This window comes from Apteryx mantelli, chromosome 32, assembly GCF_036417845.1.
Source record: "Apteryx mantelli isolate bAptMan1 chromosome 32, bAptMan1.hap1, whole genome shotgun sequence".
Taxonomy (NCBI): Eukaryota; Metazoa; Chordata; class Aves; order Apterygiformes; family Apterygidae; genus Apteryx; species Apteryx mantelli.
This window is the reverse complement of record NC_090009.1, coordinates 827766-846588: the sequence shown is the minus strand read 5'-3', so window position 1 is coordinate 846588 and position 18823 is coordinate 827766. Positions and strand designations below refer to the sequence as shown.

General features: G+C 70.1%; 3 protein-coding genes across 12 annotated transcripts in view; 1 reads left to right on the top strand and 2 right to left on the bottom strand.

Annotated features, from left to right (window-relative positions):
- Window positions 1–103: 103 nt before the first annotated feature.
- CUTA (cutA divalent cation tolerance homolog) lies at window positions 104–3730 on the bottom strand. The gene is made up of 5 exons (XM_067313642.1): window positions 3692–3730; window positions 2808–2859; window positions 1027–1166; window positions 814–937; window positions 104–157 (listed from the first exon to the last, which is right to left on the bottom strand). Exons 2-5 carry the CDS (start codon window positions 2823–2825, stop codon window positions 104–106), a joined length of 336 nt encoding a protein of 111 aa, XP_067169743.1. The 5' UTR covers window positions 2826–2859; window positions 3692–3730.
- A 4159-nt stretch (window positions 3731–7889) lies between these two features.
- Window positions 7890–18823, top strand: part of SYNGAP1 (synaptic Ras GTPase activating protein 1) — a 38927-nt gene continuing 27993 nt past the window's right edge. For 6 of the 10 annotated variants that reach the window (XR_010886652.1, XM_067313666.1, XM_067313663.1 and 3 more), the window contains exons 1-2: window positions 13479–13527; window positions 17458–17555. Coding sequence is in view for 8 of the 10 variants with exons in the window: in XM_067313666.1 (XP_067169767.1) it covers window positions 17520–17555 (36 nt within the window). In the remaining 2 variants the exon portion in view is untranslated. Of the gene's footprint in view, window positions 7964–13478; window positions 13528–17457; window positions 17556–18649; window positions 18656–18823 lie in introns of those variants that run through there. The other 4 variants (XM_067313672.1, XM_067313669.1, XM_067313668.1 and 1 more) reach the window with 2 other exon arrangements.
- Window positions 10848–11636, bottom strand: LOC136994699 (antifreeze protein Maxi-like). Its single transcript, XM_067313641.1, has one exon. It carries the CDS (start codon window positions 11634–11636, stop codon window positions 10848–10850), a length of 789 nt encoding a protein of 262 aa, XP_067169742.1.

Below are 18823 nucleotides of genomic sequence, written 5' to 3'. Positions count from 1 at the left end.
TGCTGCAGGGGTGGGGGACAACAAAGAGGGGTGTCACCTCCCCGGCGTCACCTCCCCGGTGTCACCTTCCCCACCCCCGGCCGGCGGCGTCACCGCCGCTCGCTCACCGCACGAACTCGGCCAGCGCCGGGATCCTGGAGCTCCGCGTCTTGATCATCTGCGGGGAGGTGGGCGGTGAGGGGGGGTGGCACGTCCCTGTCACCCTCGGGGTGTCCACCGCCCCCGAGGGTGCCACCACCCCCGGGGGGGGCCACCACAGTTGTCCCCACTCACCAGCAAGGACCTCGCTGTCCTCCTCCACCTTCCCCTTCACTCGTAGCTGCGAAAGGGCGCGGGTGAGGCGGCGCCGTGTCCCCGTGTCCCCCCTGTCCCCCAGGGTCCTCGGGGGCCACCGCCGTCCCCGTGTCCCCCCGGCCACCCCCGTCCCCAGGGGCTTCGGGGGTCACCGCCGTCCCCGTGTCCCCCACTTCGTTCCCCCTTGGACCCAGCAGCTCCTGCGCCCTGGGCCACCACGGTCCCCATGTCCCCGTGTCACTGGCAGCCCTTGTGCCTGTGTCCCCCCGTCCCTGTGTCCCCTGGGCCACCCCCGTCCCTGGTCCCCCTGGACATCCCCGTGTCCCCACCAGCCCCCGTCCTCATGTCCCCTGGGCCACCCTGGTCCTCATGTCCCCCAGGCCACCCAGTCCCTGTGTCCCCCAACCCTGGCCACCCCCTGTCCCTGTGTCCCCATGTCCCCGGCAGCCCCCGTCCCCGCGTCCCCCGGGCCACCCCGGTCCCCGCATCCCCCCAGCACCCTGGTCCCTGTGTCCCCGCATCCCCTGGGCCACCCCGCGTCCCCCTGTCCCCGGCCACCGCCGTCCCCGCGTCCCCCGCACACATGGAGGTGACCCGGGGCACGATGTTGACGCAGGCGGCCAGGCGCTTCTCCACCATCGCCCTGCGGCGGAGAGGACGGGTTCAGGGCGTCCCCGTCCCCCGCGGTGTCACCCCCGCGGTGTCACCCCCCGTGTCCCCCCCGTCACCCACCTGGCCAGCTCCTTGGCCACCGTCTCGTTGGGGCAGGTGACGAAGGCGGCCGCCAGGCTGCCGGGGACGTAGGCGTCCGCCGCCATCGAGAGGAGCCGCCGCGACCGCAGCGGCGCCGCCAGCAGGGCCAGGGCCAGCGCCTGCGGGGTCGGCCGGCACGTCGCGATATCCCGGCGCGTCGCGATATCCAGCGCGTCGCGATACGCGGCGGCGGCACATTGCAACACCCAGCGCATCGTGACGCCCGGCAGCGGCGCCGCGACGCCCGGCGCGTCGCGATGTTTGGCGTGTTGCGATACCCGGCGCGTCGCGACGCCGGCGCGTCGCGATATTCGGGCGGTGTCGCCGTGCTTGCCTGCGTCGCGATACCCGGCGGCGGCGCGTTGCGACGCCCCGGCACGTCGCGATACCCAGCAGCGACACTATATGATACCTAGCAGCGGCACCGCGACACCCGGGCATGTCACAACACCCGGCACGTCACGATACCCAGCACGTCGCGATACCTGGCATGTCACGATAGCTGGCAGTGACACCACGACCACCTGCCACGTCGCGATACCCAGCAATGGTTTGTTAGGATACCTGGCGGCGGCACTGTGACGCCCAGCACATTGTGATACCAGGCACGTCGCGATACCTGGTGTGTCGCAAAGCCTGGCAATGGCACGTCACGATACCCAGCACATCGCGATACCTGCCAATGGGCAGTGCGATGCCCAGCACGTCGTGATATCCAGCCACAGCACCCAGCACGTCACGACAGCTAGCAACGGCACCGCGACACCCAGCATGTCACGATATCTCGCCGTGGCGCTGCGATACCGGCACATCGCAATGCCTGGCCACAGCGCTATGATACCCAACATGTCGCGACACCCAGCATGTCGCGATACCTGGCGACGGCACTATGACACCCACCATGTCACGATACCAAAAACACGGCACTGCTATATCAATCGTGTCACAATTCCTGGCCCGTCATGATACCCGACCATGGCACTATGATCTGTCTGTCACGACATGTGGCTCTGGGGCCCTATCCATCGTGACATATGACCATGGGACTGTGATCCCTGCCCATCGCAACATGCCGCGCAGGGTCCCATCTGTCACGATACTTGGCCCCGGGGCCCTGTCTATTGTGACGCCCGGCCGCAGGGCGTCGTCTGTCGCGATATCCAGCCCCAGGGCCCTGTCCGTCGCGACGCAGGGCCCCGTCCATCGCAATACCTGGTCCTGAGACCCTGTCTGTCATGATATCCAGCCCCGGGGCCCTGTCTGTCACGACGCAGAGCCCTGTCTGTTGAGATACCCAACCCCGGGGCCCCATCTATTGCAACAGAAGGTCCCATCTGTCGTGATACCCAGTCTCAGGGCCCCATCTATCGCAATGCAAGGCCCCATCCGTCGCGATATTCAGCCCTGGGGCCCCATCTATTGCAACGCAAGGCACCATCCGTCGCGATATCCAGCCCTGGGGCCCCATCCATTGCAATGCAAGGCCCCATTCGTCGTGATACCCGGCCCTGGGCCCCTGTCTGTCACGATATCCAGCCCCAGGGCCCCATCTGTCATGACACAAGGCACCATCCGTTGTGATACCCGGCCCCGGGGCCCCATCTGTCACGATATCCAGCCCCGGGGCCCCCATCTATCGCAACACAAGGCCCCGTCCGTCGCGATACTCAGCCCCGGGGACCCATCTGTCACGACGCAGGGCCCCCGTCCGTCGCGACCCGCGGCCCCGGGGCCCCGTCCGTCGCGACACGTGGACTCACGGCGCAGGCGGCCCTCATGGGGCAGGAGCTGGGCGCGTCCCCGGGACCCGTCCTGGCGGGAAGAGCCGGCTCGGCGTCACCCCCCCCCCCAAACTGCCCCACGGCCCCCCACAAACTGCCCCACGGCTCCGCAAACTGCCCCACAGACCCGGGAGCTGCCCCCCCAGCCCCACGTATTGCCCCACGGTCCGTGAACTGCCCCAGAGCCCCCCCCCCACGGCCCCAAGTATTGCCCCACGGCCCCGTGAACTGCCCCACGGTCCCGTGAACTGCCCCACAGACCCCCCAGCCCCACATACTGCCCCCCACAGGCCTGTGCATTGCCCCACGGCCCGTATGCTGCCCCACGGCCCTGTTTATTGCCCCAAGACCCCCCCCCCGCCCCACGTATTGCCCCCCACAGGCCTGTGTATTGCCCCACGGCCCCCTAACACTGCCCCAAAGCCCCCCACGGCCCCGTGTATGCCCCACGGCCCCGTAAACTGCCCCACGGCCCTGTTTATATGCTCCAAGCCCCCCCCCCAGCCCCACGTATTGCCCCCACGGCCCTGTTTATTGCCCCAAGACCCCCCCCAGCCCCACGTATTGCCCCCTACGGCCCCGTGAGCTGCCCCATGGCCCTGTTTATTGCCCCAAGCCCCCCCCAGCCCCACGTATTGCCCCCCACGGCCCCGTAACTGCCCCACGGCCCTGTTTATTGCCCCAAGACCCCCCCCAGCCCCCATATTGCCCCCCACAGGCCTGTATATTGCCCCGGCGGCCCCGGTGAGCTGCCCCACAGCCCCCTACGGTGCCCCACACACCCCCCCGGCCCCGCGTGTGGCCCCGAGTCCCCCCCCCCGGTCCCGTGAGCGGCGCCGCGGCCCGGCCGGAGCCGCCCGTACCCGCGGCCTGTCCAGCGCGGTCTGCGCGCCCCGCCCCGGCCCCGCCCCCTCCGGCGCTACGTCACCGCGCCGCGCGTCACCGCGCCCCGCCTCCGCCCGGCTGAGCGCGTCACAGCGCCCCGCCCCCTCGGCCGAGCCCCGCCTCCGCCCCGGCTTAGCGCGTCACAGCGCCCCGCCCCCTAGGCCGAACCCCGCCTCCGCCGGCTGCGCGTCACGGAGCCCCGCCCCCTCGCCGGAGCCCCGCCCCCACGTCCCCGCCCCGCCGCGCGCGCGCGCGCGCGCTCGCCGGCCGGAAGCGGGGGAACGGCGGTGGGGGGGGGGAGGGGGAGGCGCTGCCGCGTGCGGGGGCCGCGCGCGCCGCCGCGGCACGTGGGCACGAGCGCGCCCACGCGCCGGCACGTGCCCGGGCGCCGCACGTGCACCCGCGCCGGCAGCGCCGCCCCCCCCCCCACACCCCGTGCGTAGCACCCCCCCCCCCGCCGGGCGTGCAACAACCCCCCCCACCCCGGTGCATGCACCGCCCCCGTGCATGCACCACCCGTGTGCATGCAACACCCCCCCACACACACACGCTGCGTGCACCGCCCCCCGGGCATGCACCGCCCCCGGGCATGCAAATCCCCCTCGTGCATGCACCACTCCCCGTGCATGCAGATCCCCCTGCGTGCACCTTCCCCCCCCCGTGCATGCACCACCCCCGCCTGCATGCACCGCTCTTGTGCGTGCAAACCCCCCCCCGCGTGCACCTTCCACCACCCCCGTGCATGCAAGACCTGCTTGCATGCACCCTCCCCCTCCCCGTGCATGCACCACCCCGGTGCATGCACCACTCTTGTGCATGCACCACCCCCGTGCATGCACCTTCCACCCATGCATGCACCACACCAGTGTGTGCACCAACCCCCCCGTGCACACAGAGCCCCCCCCGCACGCACCCGTCGCCGTGCACGTGCGCCCCGCGTGCACCGCGCACCCCTGCGCACACGCACCCCCCTCCCTCGTGCACGCACACGCGTGTGCAAGCCAGGCCGTGCAAACGGCCCTGCTGCCCTGGGAAGGCGCCGGCGCTGCACGCTCGCCCCAGTGCACGCTCACGCTCGTGCTCTGCACCCGAGTGTGCGCTCACACTCGTGCTGCGTGCACTCCCGCTCGTGCGGTGCACACTCACCCAGCGCACGCTCATGCTCGTGCTCTGCACCCGAGTGCACGCTCACACTCGTGCTGTGTGCACTCACACTCGTGTGGTGCACGCTCCCTTGGTGCATGCTCACACTCGCCCGGGTGCACACTCACACTCGTGCAGTGCACACTCACACTTGTGCAGTGCACACTCACACTCACCCCGTGCACACTCACACTCGTGCAGTGCACGCTCACACTTGCCCCAGTGCACGCTCACACTCGTGTGGTGCACGCTCACTCAGTGCACGCTCACATTCACCCCGAGTGCACACTCACGCTCGTGCTCTGCACCCGAGTGCACGCTCACACTCGTGCAGTGCACACTCACCCCGTGCACGCTCACACTTGCCCCAGTGCACGCTCACTCGGTGCACACTCACACTCGCCCCAGTGCACACTCACACTCGCCCCGCGCACGCTCGCGCTTGCACCGCTACAGGGGACACTGGGGACCCCGGTGGCCTCGGTGCCGCCGGTGACACCGGTGTCGCCTGTCCCCCCCCCCATAACGGGCGCGCGCGGGGGGGGGGTGGGGGGGGCGGCCCTTAAAGGGGCCGCGGCCGTTTAGCGCCCCCCCCCTCTCCCTTCCCCCCCCCTCCCACCCCCCCCACTGCAGCTGCCGCCGCGCCTCGAACAAGCGGCCGCCGGCGCCCGGACGCCTGGGCCCCCCCCCCCCCAACCCCCAACCAACCGCCACCCCTCGGACGCCTGGGCCCCTCCCGTACGTCGGAGCCCCTCCCGCAAAGCGCGGAGCCCCTCCCGGACGCCTGGGCCCCTCCGCCGCCGCCGCCGCCGCCGCCGCCGCCTTCCCGGACGCCTGGGCCCCTCCCGGACGCCTGGGCCCCGCCCCGGCCGGCTGTGGGTGCCCCGCGCCGCCCATGCCCGGTGCCCGGGGGTAGCGGAGGAACCATGTCCTATGTCCCCTTCCGAGGTACCGGGAAAAGCGGGAAGCGGCGGGAAAAGCGGCGGGAAAAGCGGCGGGAGGGACCCGGCGCCGCCGTCAGCACCGCGGACAGCGACAGGCACCGAGCGGCGCCGGGGGGGGGGGGAGGGGGGGAGGGGACCGGGCAACCGGCGGGGGGGGGGGGGGGGACGCGGGTACCGGTTCCCCCCCCCCCCCCGCCCCGACTCGGCCTGACCCAATTGGGGACGGAAACGGGGACGGAACCGGGGGGCCCAGGCGTCCGGGCCCCCCCCCCCCCTCGGCTTGAACGTGGGAGGGTTGAGGGGGGGCCCAGGCGTCCGGGTGGTGTTGCTGCCCCCCCCCCCCCATAATGCAGGAGGTTGCGGGTGGGGTGGGGGGGGGCCCAGGCGTCCGGCCCTTCCCCCCCCCCCCCCACAGTGTGGGATGCTCCGGGGGGGGGGGGGGGCCCAGGCGTCCCGGGTTGTCGCCGTGTGGGAGCCCGAAGGGGGCCCAGGCGTCCGGGCCCTGCCCCCCCCTCCCCCCCCAATACAGCGTGGAGGGCCGAGGGGGGGGCCCAGGCGTCCGGGTGTCGCCCCCCCCCCCCCCCAAAACATGGGCTGCTCAAGGGGGGGGGGGCCCAGGCGTCCGGGCCTCAACCCACGCAGCAGCGTGGGACGCCAACGCGTGGGGGGGGGGGGGGGTTGTCGGAGGGGCCCAGGCGTCCGGGTGGGGGGGGGGGGGGCCCAGGAGTCCGGGGGCGGCAGAGGGGGGGGGGGGCCCAGCGTCCGGGCGCTGGCGTGGGAGGCCGAACCGGGGGTGGAGGGGCCCAGGCGTCCGGGTGTTGGGGGTGGGGGGGGTTACAGAGGGGGGGGGGGGGCCCAGGCGTCCCGGGCCCGCCGCCCCCACCCCCCCCCACCCCCCCCCCTCGCGAACGCGGGTGGGCCGCGGTTGCCCGGCAACGCCGGGGCGGCTGCGCGGCCCCTCCCCCCCCCCCCCGCGCTCCCCCCCCCCCCACAGCGCGCCGCGGGGAGGGGGGGGGGGAAGGGGGGGGGCGCCGCTTTTTGGGGGGGGGGGTTTCTCCGGTTTTGGGGGGGGGGGGACACAGTTTTGGGGGGTTTCTCCGGTTTTAGGGTAGAGGCCCGATTTTGGGGGGGGGGCTCCGTTTTTTGGGGGGGGGCTGGAGTTTTTGGGGGGTTTCCCCCAGTTTGGGGGATTTTTCCTCTCATTTTGGGGGGGTTTCTCCGGTTTCGGGGGGGGGGCTCCGCTTTTGGGGGCGTTTTCCCCCTTTTGGGCCGCTTTCCCTGCTTTTCGGGGGGGGTCTCTGCTTTCGGGGGGGGGGCCTGGTTTCGGTGCGGGGGGTCCCCCAATTTTGGGGGGGTTCTGCCGTTTCAGGGGGGGGTCCCCAGTTTCGGAGGGGGGGGGGGAAGTCCCCGATTTTGGGGAGGTTTCTCCAGTTTTGGGGGGGGGTCCCCACTCTTGGGGGGGTCCCTGGTTTTGGGGGGGGGTTCTCCCGTTTCGGGGGGGTTTCTCTGCTCTGGGGAGGGGGTAGGTCCGATTTGGGGGGGGTCCCCAGTTTCGAGGAGGTTTCCCCCCGTCTCGGGGGGGGTCCCCATTTTTTTTGGGGGGTCCCCAGTTTTTTTGGGTGGGGGGGATTCTCCCATTTTGGGGGTGTCCCTCCGCTCTGGGAGGGGGGGGGGTCTCCCACTTCGGGGTGTGTGGGGGGGGATCCCCAATCCTGGGGGGGGGGGGGCCCAATTTGGGGGGGGTTTCTCCCGTTTCCCTGGGGTTTTCTCGGGTCCCCAACTTTAGGGGGGGTCCGGGGGGGGTCACCCTCAGTGCCCCCCCCCCCTCGGTGCCCCCCCCCCAGATGTGCGAGGAGCCCCCCTGGCCCGCGGGCCCCTACGCGCCGTCGCCCTACGAGCGCCCGCCCTGGAACCCCCGGTTCTGCATCATCTCCGGCAACCAGCTGCTGATGCTGGACGAGGAGGAGGTGAGCGAAGGGGGGGACGGACGACACCGGACGGACGGACGGACGGACGCGTGACCGTGTGTGTGTGTGTCCCCATCCCGCCGGTGACAGATCCACCCGCTGCTGATCCGCGACCGGCGCGGCGAGCCCTGCCGGAGCAAGCTGCTACGGCGCACGGTCAGCGTCCCCGTGGAGGGTCGCCCCCATCCCGAGCACGGTAGGGTCCCGTGTCCCGTCCCCCCCCCCCCCCCCCCTTTTCCGTGATCCCGGATGCCTGGGCCCCTTCCTGGATCCCCCCGTTTCCGTGATCCCGGATGCCTGGGCCCTTCCTGGATCCACCTTTCCTTGACCCCGGACGCCTGGGCCCTTCCTGTGCGTCTCTTCCTGTGATCCGGACACCTGGGCCCTTCCTGGATCCCCCTTTTCCTTGACCCCGGATGCCTGGGCCCTTCCTGGATCCCCCTTTTCCTTGACCCCGGACACTTGGGACCTTCCTGGATCCCCCTTTCCTTGACCCCGGACGCCTGGGCCCTTCCTGTGCATCTCCTCCTGGTGATCCCGGACACCTGGGCCCTTCCTGGATCCCCCTTTTCCTTGACCCCGGATGCCTGGGCCCTTCCTGGACTCCCTCTTTCCATGACCCCGGATGCCTGGGCCCTTCCTGGATCCCCCTTTCCTTGACCCTGGATGCCTGGGCCCTTCTGGATCCTCCTTTCCGTGATCCCAGATGCCTGGGCCCTTCCTGGATCCCCCTTTTCCTTGACCCCGGACACTTGGGACCTTCCTGGATTCCCTTTTCCTTGACCCCAGATGCCTGGGCCCTTCCTGTGCGTCTCCTCCTGTGATCCCAGATGCCTGGGCCCTTCTTGGATCCCCCTTTCCTGGACCCCGGACGCCTGGGCCCTTCCTGGATCCCCCCTTTTCCTTGACCCCAGACGCCTGGGCTCTTCCTGGATCTTCTTTTCCTTGACCCCGGATGCCTGGGCCCTTCTTGGACCCCCTTTTCCTTGACACCGGATGCCTGGGCCCTTTCTGGATCCCCCTTTTCCTTGACCCTGGATGCCTAGGCCTTCCTGGATCCCCCTTTCCATGACCCTGGACGCCTGGGCCCTTCCTGGATTCCCCCTTTCCTTGACCCCGGACGCCTGGGCCCTTCCTGTGCATCTCCTCCTGTGATCCCGGATGCCTGGGCCCTTCCTGGATCCACCTTTCCTTGACCCGGATGCCTGGGCCCTTCCTGGATCCCCTTTTCCTTGATCCCCGGACGCCTGGGCCTTTCCTGGATCCCCTTTCCTTGACCCTGGACGCCTGGGCCCTTCCTGGATCCCCTTTTCCTTGACCCCGGACACCTGGGCCCTTCCTGGACTCCTCTTTTGATGATCCCGGATGCCTGGCCCTTCCTGGATCCCCCTTTTCCTTGACCCCAGACACCTGGCCCTCCTGGATCCCCCTTTCCTTGATCCCAGATGCCTGGGCCCTTCCTGGATCTCCCTTTCCTTGACCCTGGACGCCTGGGCCCCTCCTGGATCCCCTTTTCCATGACCCCGGATGCCTTGGTCCCTCCTGGATCCCCTTTTCCATGACCCCGGACGCCTGGGCCCTTCCTGGATCCCCCTTTCCTTGACCCCGGATGCCTGGGCCTTCCTGGATCCCCCTTTTTCCATGACCCCGGATGCCTGGGCCCTTCCTGGATCCCCTTTTCCTTGACCCCGGACGCCTGGGCCCTTCCTGGGATCCCCCTTTTCCTTGACCCCGACGCCTGGGCCCTTCTGGATCCCCTTTTCCTTGACCCCGGACGCCTGGGCCCTTCTGGATCCTCCTTTCCATGACCCCGGACGCCTGGGCCCTTCCTGGATCCCCCATGACCCGGATGCCTGGGCCCCTTCCCACCCTCTCATGATCCCGGACGCCTGGGCCCCTCCCGGACCGACCCCCCCCTCCCAAAACCCCCCCGCTTCCATCCCATAATGCCCGCTCCCCTGGAGACGAGGCACCGCGGGCGCCCGGCAACCGTTGCCGGGGAAACCCCGCGCGCAGGGAGGGGCCGCGGCCGGTGGCGGCTCCGAAGCCCCCCCCGCCCCCACCCCCACTCGTGGTGAGGGCCCAGGCGTCCGGGTGGGGTGGGGGTTGGGGGGGGCCAGGAAGGGCCCAGGCGTCCGGGCCGGATCCAACCTTCTGGAGGGGTTGGTGGCACCATGGGGTTGGTGGCACCATGGGACGGTGGCCCTGAGGGTGGCTCCGTGGCCCGTGGGCTTGGTGGCCCTATGGGGCTGGTGGCCCTGGAGATGTTGGTGGCCCTGGAGATGTTGGTGACCCCGTAGGGTTGGTGACCCCGTAGGGTTGGTGGCCCCGGAGAGGTTGGTGCTCTGCGGGGTTGGTGGCCCTGGAGATGGAGGCGGTGGCCCTGTGGGTCGGTGGCCTAAGAGGGGTTTGGTGGCTCCGTGGGGGTTGGTGGCCTTGTGGGGATAGCGGCCCTGGAGGGGTGTTGGTGACCCTGGAGGGTGTTGGTGGCTCCAGGGGTGCTGGTGGCCCTGGAGATGCTGGTGGCCCTGGAGATGTTGGTGGCCCAGGAGAGGGATTTCGTGCCCTTAGAGGGGGTTTGGTGGCTCTTGGAGGGGTTGGTGGCCCCGTAGGGCCTGGTGGCCCCCAGAAGGGCTCGGTGGCCCCGGTGGGACGGTGACTCTGGGGATGTTCTTGGTGACCCTGGAGGGCTTCGGTGGCTTCAGGGGGGGCTTGGCGGCCCTGGAAGGGTCGGTGACCCCGTGGCGTCGGTGGCCCCGTGGGGGCTCGGTGGCCCCAGAGGGGCTTGGTGACCCCGTGGGGACGGTGGCCCTGGGGACGGGGCTTGGTGGCCCCCCCGGAAGGCTTGGTGGCCCCCGGAAGGCTTGGTGGCCCCAGGAAGGCTGGTGGCCCCGAGGGAGGTTCGGTGGCCCCAAGGGAGGTTCGGTGGCCCCGGGGGGGGGTCGGTGGCCCAGGGAGGGGACACGGTGGCCCCGGGGGGGGGGGTGGCCCCGGCAGCGCCCCTCCCCCCCGCCGCCCTGCCCCTCCCCCGCTTCCTCCCGGCATTTAAAAAAAGAATTTTGTCTCCCGGCGAAGTTGGCTTAAAAGCGTCGCCATGGCGACGGCGGAGCGGGGGGAGGTGACGCGGCCACGCGCCGCCGGGCCACCGTCACCGTCACTGCCGCCATCCCCGGCGTCGCCGCCGCTGCCGCCGCCCGTGTCGCCCATCGCCATCGCCGGCGCTGGCACCGCCGCGCCGCTGCCACCGTCATCACCACCGCGGCCACCTCCGCCACTGCCACCACCACCACCACTGCCACCGTCACTGCCACCGGCATCGCCGCCACGGCCACCTCCACCACTGCCACCACCTCTGTCACTGCCACTGCCACCGCTGCTGCCACCGTCATGACCACCGTGGCCACCACCGCGGCCACCTCCACCACTGCCACTTCTGCCACTGCCACCGCCACTGCCACTGGCATCGCCACCACTGCCGCCATCACCACCACTGCCACCACCACTGCCACTGCCACCACCACTGCCACTGTCCTTGCCACCACTGCCACCTCCACCACTGCCACCACCTCTGTCACTGCCACTGCCACCATCACTGCCACTGTCACCACCTCTGTCACCACCACAGCCACCTCCACCACAGCCACCTCCACCACTGCCACCACCTCTGTTACTGCCACTGCCACCATCACTGCCACTGTCACCACCTCTGTCACCACCACAGCCACCTCCACCACTGCCACCACCACTGCCGCCATCACCACCACTGCCGCCATCACCATCACTGCCGTCACCACCTCTGTTGCCACCACCACAGCCACCACCTCTGTCGCTGCCACCATCACTGCTGCTGCCACCACTGCCACCACCATCACTGCTACTGTCACCACCTTGTCACCACCACCACAGCCACCTCCACCACCGCTGCCACCACCTCTGTCACTGCCACCGTCACCACCACCACTGCCACCGTCACCACCTCTGTCTCCACCACCACAGCCACCTCTACCACTGCCACCACCTCTGTCACTGCCATGGTCCCTGCCGCCACCGTCACCACCAGTGTCCCCTAACCCCCAATGTCCCCAGTCCCACCGTCGCCCAGCCCAAGTGTCCCTTCACCCGAGCATCACTCGCCCCAGTGTCCCCCTGTCCCCTCCCAGTGCCCCCCAGCCCCAGTGTCCCCCCGTGCCCCCATCCCCTGGGTGGCCCTTAGTGTCCCCCCCAGTCCCAGTGTCCCTCCTGGGTCCCCCCATGTCCTCCTGGGTCCCATGTCCCGTGTCCCCCCATGTCCCCTGCGTACCTCTCTTGGGCCCCCCCGTGTCCCCCTCAGTGTCCTCCATTTCCTCCACTTCCCTCCATGTCCCCTGTGTCCCCCCATGTCCCCCCATGTCCCTCCATGTCCCCCTGTGTCCTCCATGACTTTCCATGTTCCCCATGTCCCCCCACATCCCCTGGGTCCCCCCATGTCCCTCATGTCCCTCATGTCCCTCATGACCCTCCATGTCCCTCCATCGCTCCCATGTCCCCCACGTGCCTCTATGTCCCCCACGTCCCACCATGCTCCCCTGGGGCCCTCCATGTCCCCCCACATCTCTTGGGTCCCCCTATGTCCCCCCCATGGCCCTCCATGTCCATCCATGTCCCCCACATCCCCCCATGTTCCTCATGTCCCCTGGGTCCCCCCATGTCCCCCCCACGTCTCCCCACATCCCTTGGGTCCCCCCATGTCCCCCCATATCCCCCATGTCCCCCCACATCTCCCCACATCCCCTGGGTCCCCCCATGTCCCTCCATGTCCCTCCATGACCCAACATGTCCCCTCATGTCCCCCCATGTCCCCCCACATCCCTTGGGTCTCCCCATGTCCCCTCATGTCCATCCATGTCCCCCACGTCCCCCCATGTCCCTCCATGTTCCTCATGTCCCCCACGTCCCCTGGGTCCCCCCATGTCCCCCCACATCTCCCCACATCCCTTGGGTCCCCCTACGTCCCTCCATATCCCCCCACGTCCCTCATGTCCCCCCATGTCCCCCATGTCCCTCATGTCCCCCCACATCCCCTGGGTCCCCCCATGTCCCCCATGTCCCACGTATCCCCCATGTCCCCCCATGTCCCTTATGTCCCTCCATGTCCCATGTCCCTCCATGACCCAACATGTCCCCCCAGGTCCCCCCGCACCCCCTGGGTCCCCCCGTGTCCCCCCATGTCCCCCCATGTCCCTCGTGTCCCCCCCCTCCCCCCCCCCGGTGCCGCGGGGGCGGTAACGGCCGCTCGCGCGCGCGCCCTGTCGGCGGCAGCGGGGAGGGGGGGGGGGAGGGGGAAGGGGGAGGAGCCGGTGGGCGGGGCCTCGCCCCGCGGCGGCGGCGGCGGCGGCTGCGCGCATGCGCCGCGGCGCGGCTCGGAAGGGAGGGGGGGGGAAGGAGGCGGGGCCGCGTCGCCGGGGCAACGGCGCGGGCAGCGCCACGCCGGGGGCGCGCGCCGCCGCCGCCCCGCCCCCCCCTTCCCCCCCCTCCCCCCCTCCGCCCCCGCCCGCAGGCAGCTCGGCCGCGCGCGCGCGCGCGCGCCTCCTCCTCCCCCCCCACCCCCCCCTCCCGCGCCGGCGGCGGCCCCGCCCCCGGCCCCGCCCTCCGCCCCGCCCCCGCGCGGGCGCGCGCGCGCGCCCCCCGCGCCCCCCCCCTCCCTCCCTCCCTCCCTCCCCCCCCCCGCCATGGCCCGGGGCGCGGCGGCGCGCGGGGCTCCCGGGGCCGCGCCGCGCTGAGGTGAGTGTGAGTGTGAGTGTGCACGCGTGGGGGGGGGGGGTGACTGTGCACGCGTGGGGGGGGTGAGCGTGCACGGTGCACGGGGGGGGGGGGAGCGTGCACGGTGCACGCGTGGGGGGGGCTGAGCGTGCACGGCTCCGGCAGCGGGGTGTGTGGGGGGGGTGAGTGTGCACTGCGCTGAGGGTGAGTGTGCGCGGCCGGGGGGGGGGTGAGTGTGCACGCGCGGCGGTGGGGGGGGTGAGCGTTGCACGGCTGGGGGGGGTGAGTGTGAGTGTGCAGGGCTCGGAGTGAGTGTGCACGGTGCCGGGAGTGAGTGTGAGTGTGCACGGTGACGGGGGTGAGTGTGAGTGTGCATGGCTCAGAGTGAGTGTGCATGGTGCCGGGAGTGAGTGTGCACGGTGCCAGGGGTGAGTGTGAGCGTGCACGGCCGGGAATGAGTGTGCACGGTGCTGGGAGTGAGTGTGAGTGTGCACGGCTGGGGGTGAGTGTGCACGGCTTGGAGTGAGTGTGCATGGCTGCAGGAGTGAGTGTGAGTGTGCACGGTGCCGGGAGTGAGTGTGAGCGTGCACAGCTTGGAGTGAGTGTGCACGGTGCCGGGAGTGAGTGTGAGTGTGCATGGTGCCGGGAGTGAGTGTGCACGGTGCCGGGAGTGAGTGTGAACGTGCACGGCCGGGGGTGAGCGTGCAGGACACCTCGGGTGAGTGCAAGTTTGCATGTCTCTGGCGTGAGTGTGCACTGCTGGGGGTGAGTGTGCGTTGCTGGGGGGGTGAGTGTGCACTGCCGGGGGTGAGTGTGCATGCTCCGGGGGGGGGGGTGAGTGTGAGCGTGCCCGGCTGCCGGGGAGTGCAGGCGTGCGTGTGCACACTGCCGGCAGGGAGTGTGCACGGGGGGGGGGGGTGAGTGTGAGTGCCCGTGCACGGCCGCGCGCGAGGGCCCGGGCTGAGTGTGAGTGTGCATGCCTGGGGTGAGTGCGAGTGTGAGTGTGCATGCCTGGGGGTGAATGTGCATGGGTCCAGGGGTGAGTGTGAGTGTGCATGCCTGGGGGTGAGTGTGCACCGCTGGGGGTGAGGGTGAGTGTGCACGGCTGGGGTGAGTGCGCACAGCTGTAGGGGTGAGTGTGAGTGTGCACCGCTGGAGTGAGTGTGAGTGTGCCCAGCTGGGGTGAGCATGCACCGGTCCAGGGGTGAGTGTGAGTGTGCACTGCTGAGGGTGAGTGTGAGTGTGCATGGCTGGGGTGAGTGTGAGCGTGCATGGCTGCAGGGGTGAGTGTGAGTGTGCACTGCTGGAGTGAGTGTGAGTGTGCACAGGTCCAGGGGTGAGCGCGAGCGTGCCCGGCTGGGGCCGAGCGTGCATGGGGCTGAGTGTGAGTGCGCAGTGCTGAGTGTGCGCGCGCACAGCTGCGAGCGCGTGTGCACGGCCCGGGGCTGCTGCGTGTGCGACGCTCGGTGCGTGTGCGTGCGTGTGCGTGCGTGTGCAAGACTGTGCGTGTGCGTGCGTGTGCGGCGCTCGGCGCGCGGGCCGGAGCGTGCCGGGGCGTGTGCGTGCGGAGGCCGCGCGGGCGATGGCGTGTGCGTGTGCTGGGGGGAGATGGAGGGAGGGAGGGAGAGATGGAAGCAGGGAGGGAGGAAGGGAGAGGAGGGAGGGGAGATGGAGGGAGGGAAGCAGGGAGAGATGGAAGGAGGGATGGAAGCAGGGAGGAAGGGAGAGGGGAGATGGGGGGGAAGGAGAGAGGGATGGAGGAAGGAATGGAGGGATGGAGGAAGGGAGAGGGGAGATGGAGGGATGGAAGGAGGGAGGAAAGGAGAAAGGGATGGAAGGAGGGACGAAGGGACGGAAGGAGGGACGGAAGGAGGGACGGAGGGAGTGATGGAGGAAGGGAGAGGGGAGATGGAGGGACAGAAGGAGGGAGTAAAGGAGAAAGGGATGGAAGGAGGGACGGAGGAAGAGAGAGGAGATGGAGGTAGAGGGGAGATGGAGGGATGGAAGGAGGGAGGAAAGGAGAGAGGGACGGAAGGAGGGACAGAGGGAGGGATGGAGGGAGTGGCGGAGGGAGGCATGGAGAGATGGAAGGAGGAGTGAAAGCATGGAGGAAGAGAGGAGGGAAGGGAAAAGGAGGGATGGAAGGAGAGGATGGAGAGAAGGATGGAGGGATGGAAGGAGGGATGAAAGGATGGAAGAAGGCAGAGGAGGGATGGAGGGATGGAAGGAGGGAGGGATGGAAGGAGGGATGGAGGGAGGGAGGGATGGAAGGAGGGATGAGGAGATGGAAGGATGTAGGAAGGGAGAGGAGAGATGGACGGAGGGATGGAGGAAAGGAGGGAGGGAAGGAGAGACGGAGAAGTGCCCAGAGAGAGGGAGATGTGCAGGGAACGACGGAGGGAAGAAAGGGATGCAGGAGGAGCAGGGAGGGAGGGATGGAGGAGGAGAGGGAGGGCAGGAGTGACGGAGGCAGAGAAAGAGAGATGGAGAGAGGCAGGGAAGGAAGGAGGGAGGGATGGAGGGAGATGGAGGGAGGGAGGAAGAGAGGGAGGGAGGGAGAGGAGGAAGGAGGGATGGGAGGGGAGAGGGGGAGATGGAGGAGGACGGAGGGGAGATGGAGGAGGACGGCAGGGAGATGGAGGAGGACAGCAGGGAGATGGAGGGGGACGGAGGGGAGATGGCGCTGGACCCGGACGCCTGGGCCCCTCCCGGTGCTCGGCTGCGGCGCCCCAGGTCCCCCCCCCCCCCGGTGTCCCCAGGGTCCCCCCACCCCCGGCGTCCTCCTCGGTGTCCCCGTCACCCCCGGTGTCACTGTTCTCCCCCCTCCCCGTGTCCGTGGTCTCCCCCAAAGTGTCCTCCTGGTGTCCCCCGTGTCCCCCTGGTGTCCATGGTGTCCCTCCAATGTCCTCCTGGTGTCCCCGGTGTCCCCAGGTCCCCCCAGAGGTCCCATCCCCCTGGTGTCACCATCCATGCTGGTGTCCTCCTGGTGTCCATGGTGTCCCCCCAGTGTCCTCCTGGTGTCCCTGACCCCCCGGTGTCCCCAGTGTCCCCCTGGTGTCCATGGTGTCCCCAGGTCCCCCCAGAGGTCCCATCCCACCTGGTGTCCCCGTCCCCATGGTGTCCCCCTTGGTGTCCATGGTGTCCCCCAGTGTCCTCCTGGTGTCCTCAACCCTCCATTGTCCCCCTGGTGTCCGTGGTGTCCCCAGGTCCCCCCAGAGGTCCCATCCCCCTGGTGTCACCATCCACCCCAGTGTCCTCCTGGTGTCCCCCTTGGTGTCCATGGTGTCCCCCCAGTGTCCTCCTGGTGTCCCCAGTGTCCCCCTGGTGTCCGTGGTGTCCCCGTGCGCCCCAGTGTCTCCCTGGTGGCCATGGTGTCCCCAGGTCTCCCCAGAGGTCCCATCCCACCTGGTGTCCCCGTCTCCCTGGTGTCACCATCCACCCCAGTGTCCTCCTGGTGTCCCCCTTGGTGTCCATGGTGTCCCCCCAGTGTCCTCCTGGTGTCCCCAGTGTCCCCCTGGTGTCCGTGGTGTCCCTGTGCCCCCCAGTGTCTCCCTGGTGGCCATGGTGTCCCTAGGGTCCCCTCAGAGGTCCCATCCCACCTGGTGTCCCTGTCCCCCTGGTGTCACCATCCACCCCAGTGTCCCCCTTGGGGTCCATGGTGTCCCCCCAGGGTTCTCCTGGTGTCCATGGTGTCCCCCCTTGTTGTCCATGGTGTCCCTGTGCCCCCCATTGCCTCCCTGGTGGTCATGGTATCCCTGGTGTCCCCCCAATGTCTGTGTCCCCCTGGTGTCCCCATCCCCCCCAGTGTCCATGGTGTCCCCAGTGTCCCCCTGGTGTCCTCATCCCCCTGGTGTCCCCGGTGTCCCCCTGGTGTCCCCGTCCCCGTGGTGTCCCCGGTGTCCCCCTGGTGTCCCCAGCGCCCCCCGGCGCCTCTCACCGCTGTGTCCCCAGAGCCCCACGGCGGCCGCTCGCGGCGGAAGAGCGTCCCGGGGGGGAAGCAGTACAGCATCAGCATGGAGGCGCCGCCCGCGCCCCCCTTCCGGCCCTCGGTGAGCCCGCGCGCGCGTGTGCACGCGCCTGCCTGCACCTGCCTGCACCTGCCTGCACCCCTGCCTGCACACCGCCCACCCCTGCCGCACCCCGTGCCCCCCTTCCGGCCCTCAGTGAGCCCACACATGTGTGTGCATGCGCCTGCCTGCACCTGCCTGCACCTGCCTGCACCCCTGCCTGCACACCGCCCGCCCCTGCCGCACCCCATGCCCCCCTTCTGGCCCTCAGTGAGCCCACGCATGCGTGTGCACGCACCTGCCTGCACCTGCCTGCACCTGCCTGCACCCCTGCCTGCACACCGCCCACCCCTGCCGCACCCTGTGCCCCCCTTCCGGCCCTCAGTGAGCCCACACATGTGTGTGCATGCACCTGCCTGCACCTGCCTGTGCCTGCCTGCACCTGCCTGCACCCCTGCCTGCACACCACCCGCCCCTGCCGCACCCCATGCCCCCCTTCTGGCCCTCAGTGAGCCCACGCATGCGTGTGCACGCACCTGCCTGCGCCTGCCTGCACCTGCCTGCACCCCTGCCTGCACACCGCCCGCCCCTGCCGCACCCCGTGCCCCCCTTCTGGCCCTCGGTGAGCCCACGCACGTGTGTGCACGCACCTGCCTGCACCTGCCTGCACCCCTGCCTGCACCTGCCTGCACCTGCCTGCACCCCTGCCTGCACACCGCCCGCCCCTGCCGCACCCTGTGCCCCCCTTCCGGCCCTCAGTGAGCCCACACATGCGTGAGCACGCACCTGCCTGCACCTGCCTGTGCCTGCCTGCGCCTGCCTGCACCTGCCTGCACCCCTGCCTGCACACCGCCCACCCCTGCTGCACCCCGTGCCCCCCTTCCGGCCCTCGGTGAGCCCACACACGTATGTGCACGCACCTGCCTGCACCTGCCTGCACCCCTGCCTGCACCTGCCTGCACCCCTGCCTGCACACCACCCGCCCCTGCCGCACCCCGTGCCCCCCTTCTGGCCCTCAGTGAGCCCACACATGCATGAGCACGCACCTGCCTGCACCTGCCTGCGCCTGCCTGCACCTGCCTGCACCCCTGCCTGCACACCACCCGCCCCTGCCGCACCCCGTGCCCCCCTTCCGGCCCTCGGTGAGCCCACGCACGCGTGTGCACGCACCTGCCTGCGCCTGCCTGCACCTGCCTGCACCCCTGCCTGCATGCTGCCCACCCCTGCCACCCTCCATGCCACCCTCCCTGCCCTCGGGGGGCCTGTACATGTGCCCGCACACGCGCCCGCACACGTGGGCACACCCCTGC

Coding starts and splice junctions, on each gene's coding strand:
- CUTA (XM_067313642.1), bottom strand. Junction 938..1,026: donor GTGGCCAAGGAGCTGGCCAG/GTGGGTGACGGG, acceptor TCTCCGCCGCAG/GGCGATGGTGGAGAAGCGCC. Junction 158..813: donor CGCGGGGTGGCCCAGGGGAT/GCGGGGACACAG, acceptor ACCTCCCCGCAG/ATGATCAAGACGCGGAGCTC.
- LOC136994699 (XM_067313641.1), bottom strand. CDS start 11,636: ATGGTGGTGGCAGTGGTGGCAGCAGCAGTGATGGTGGCAGCGACAGAG.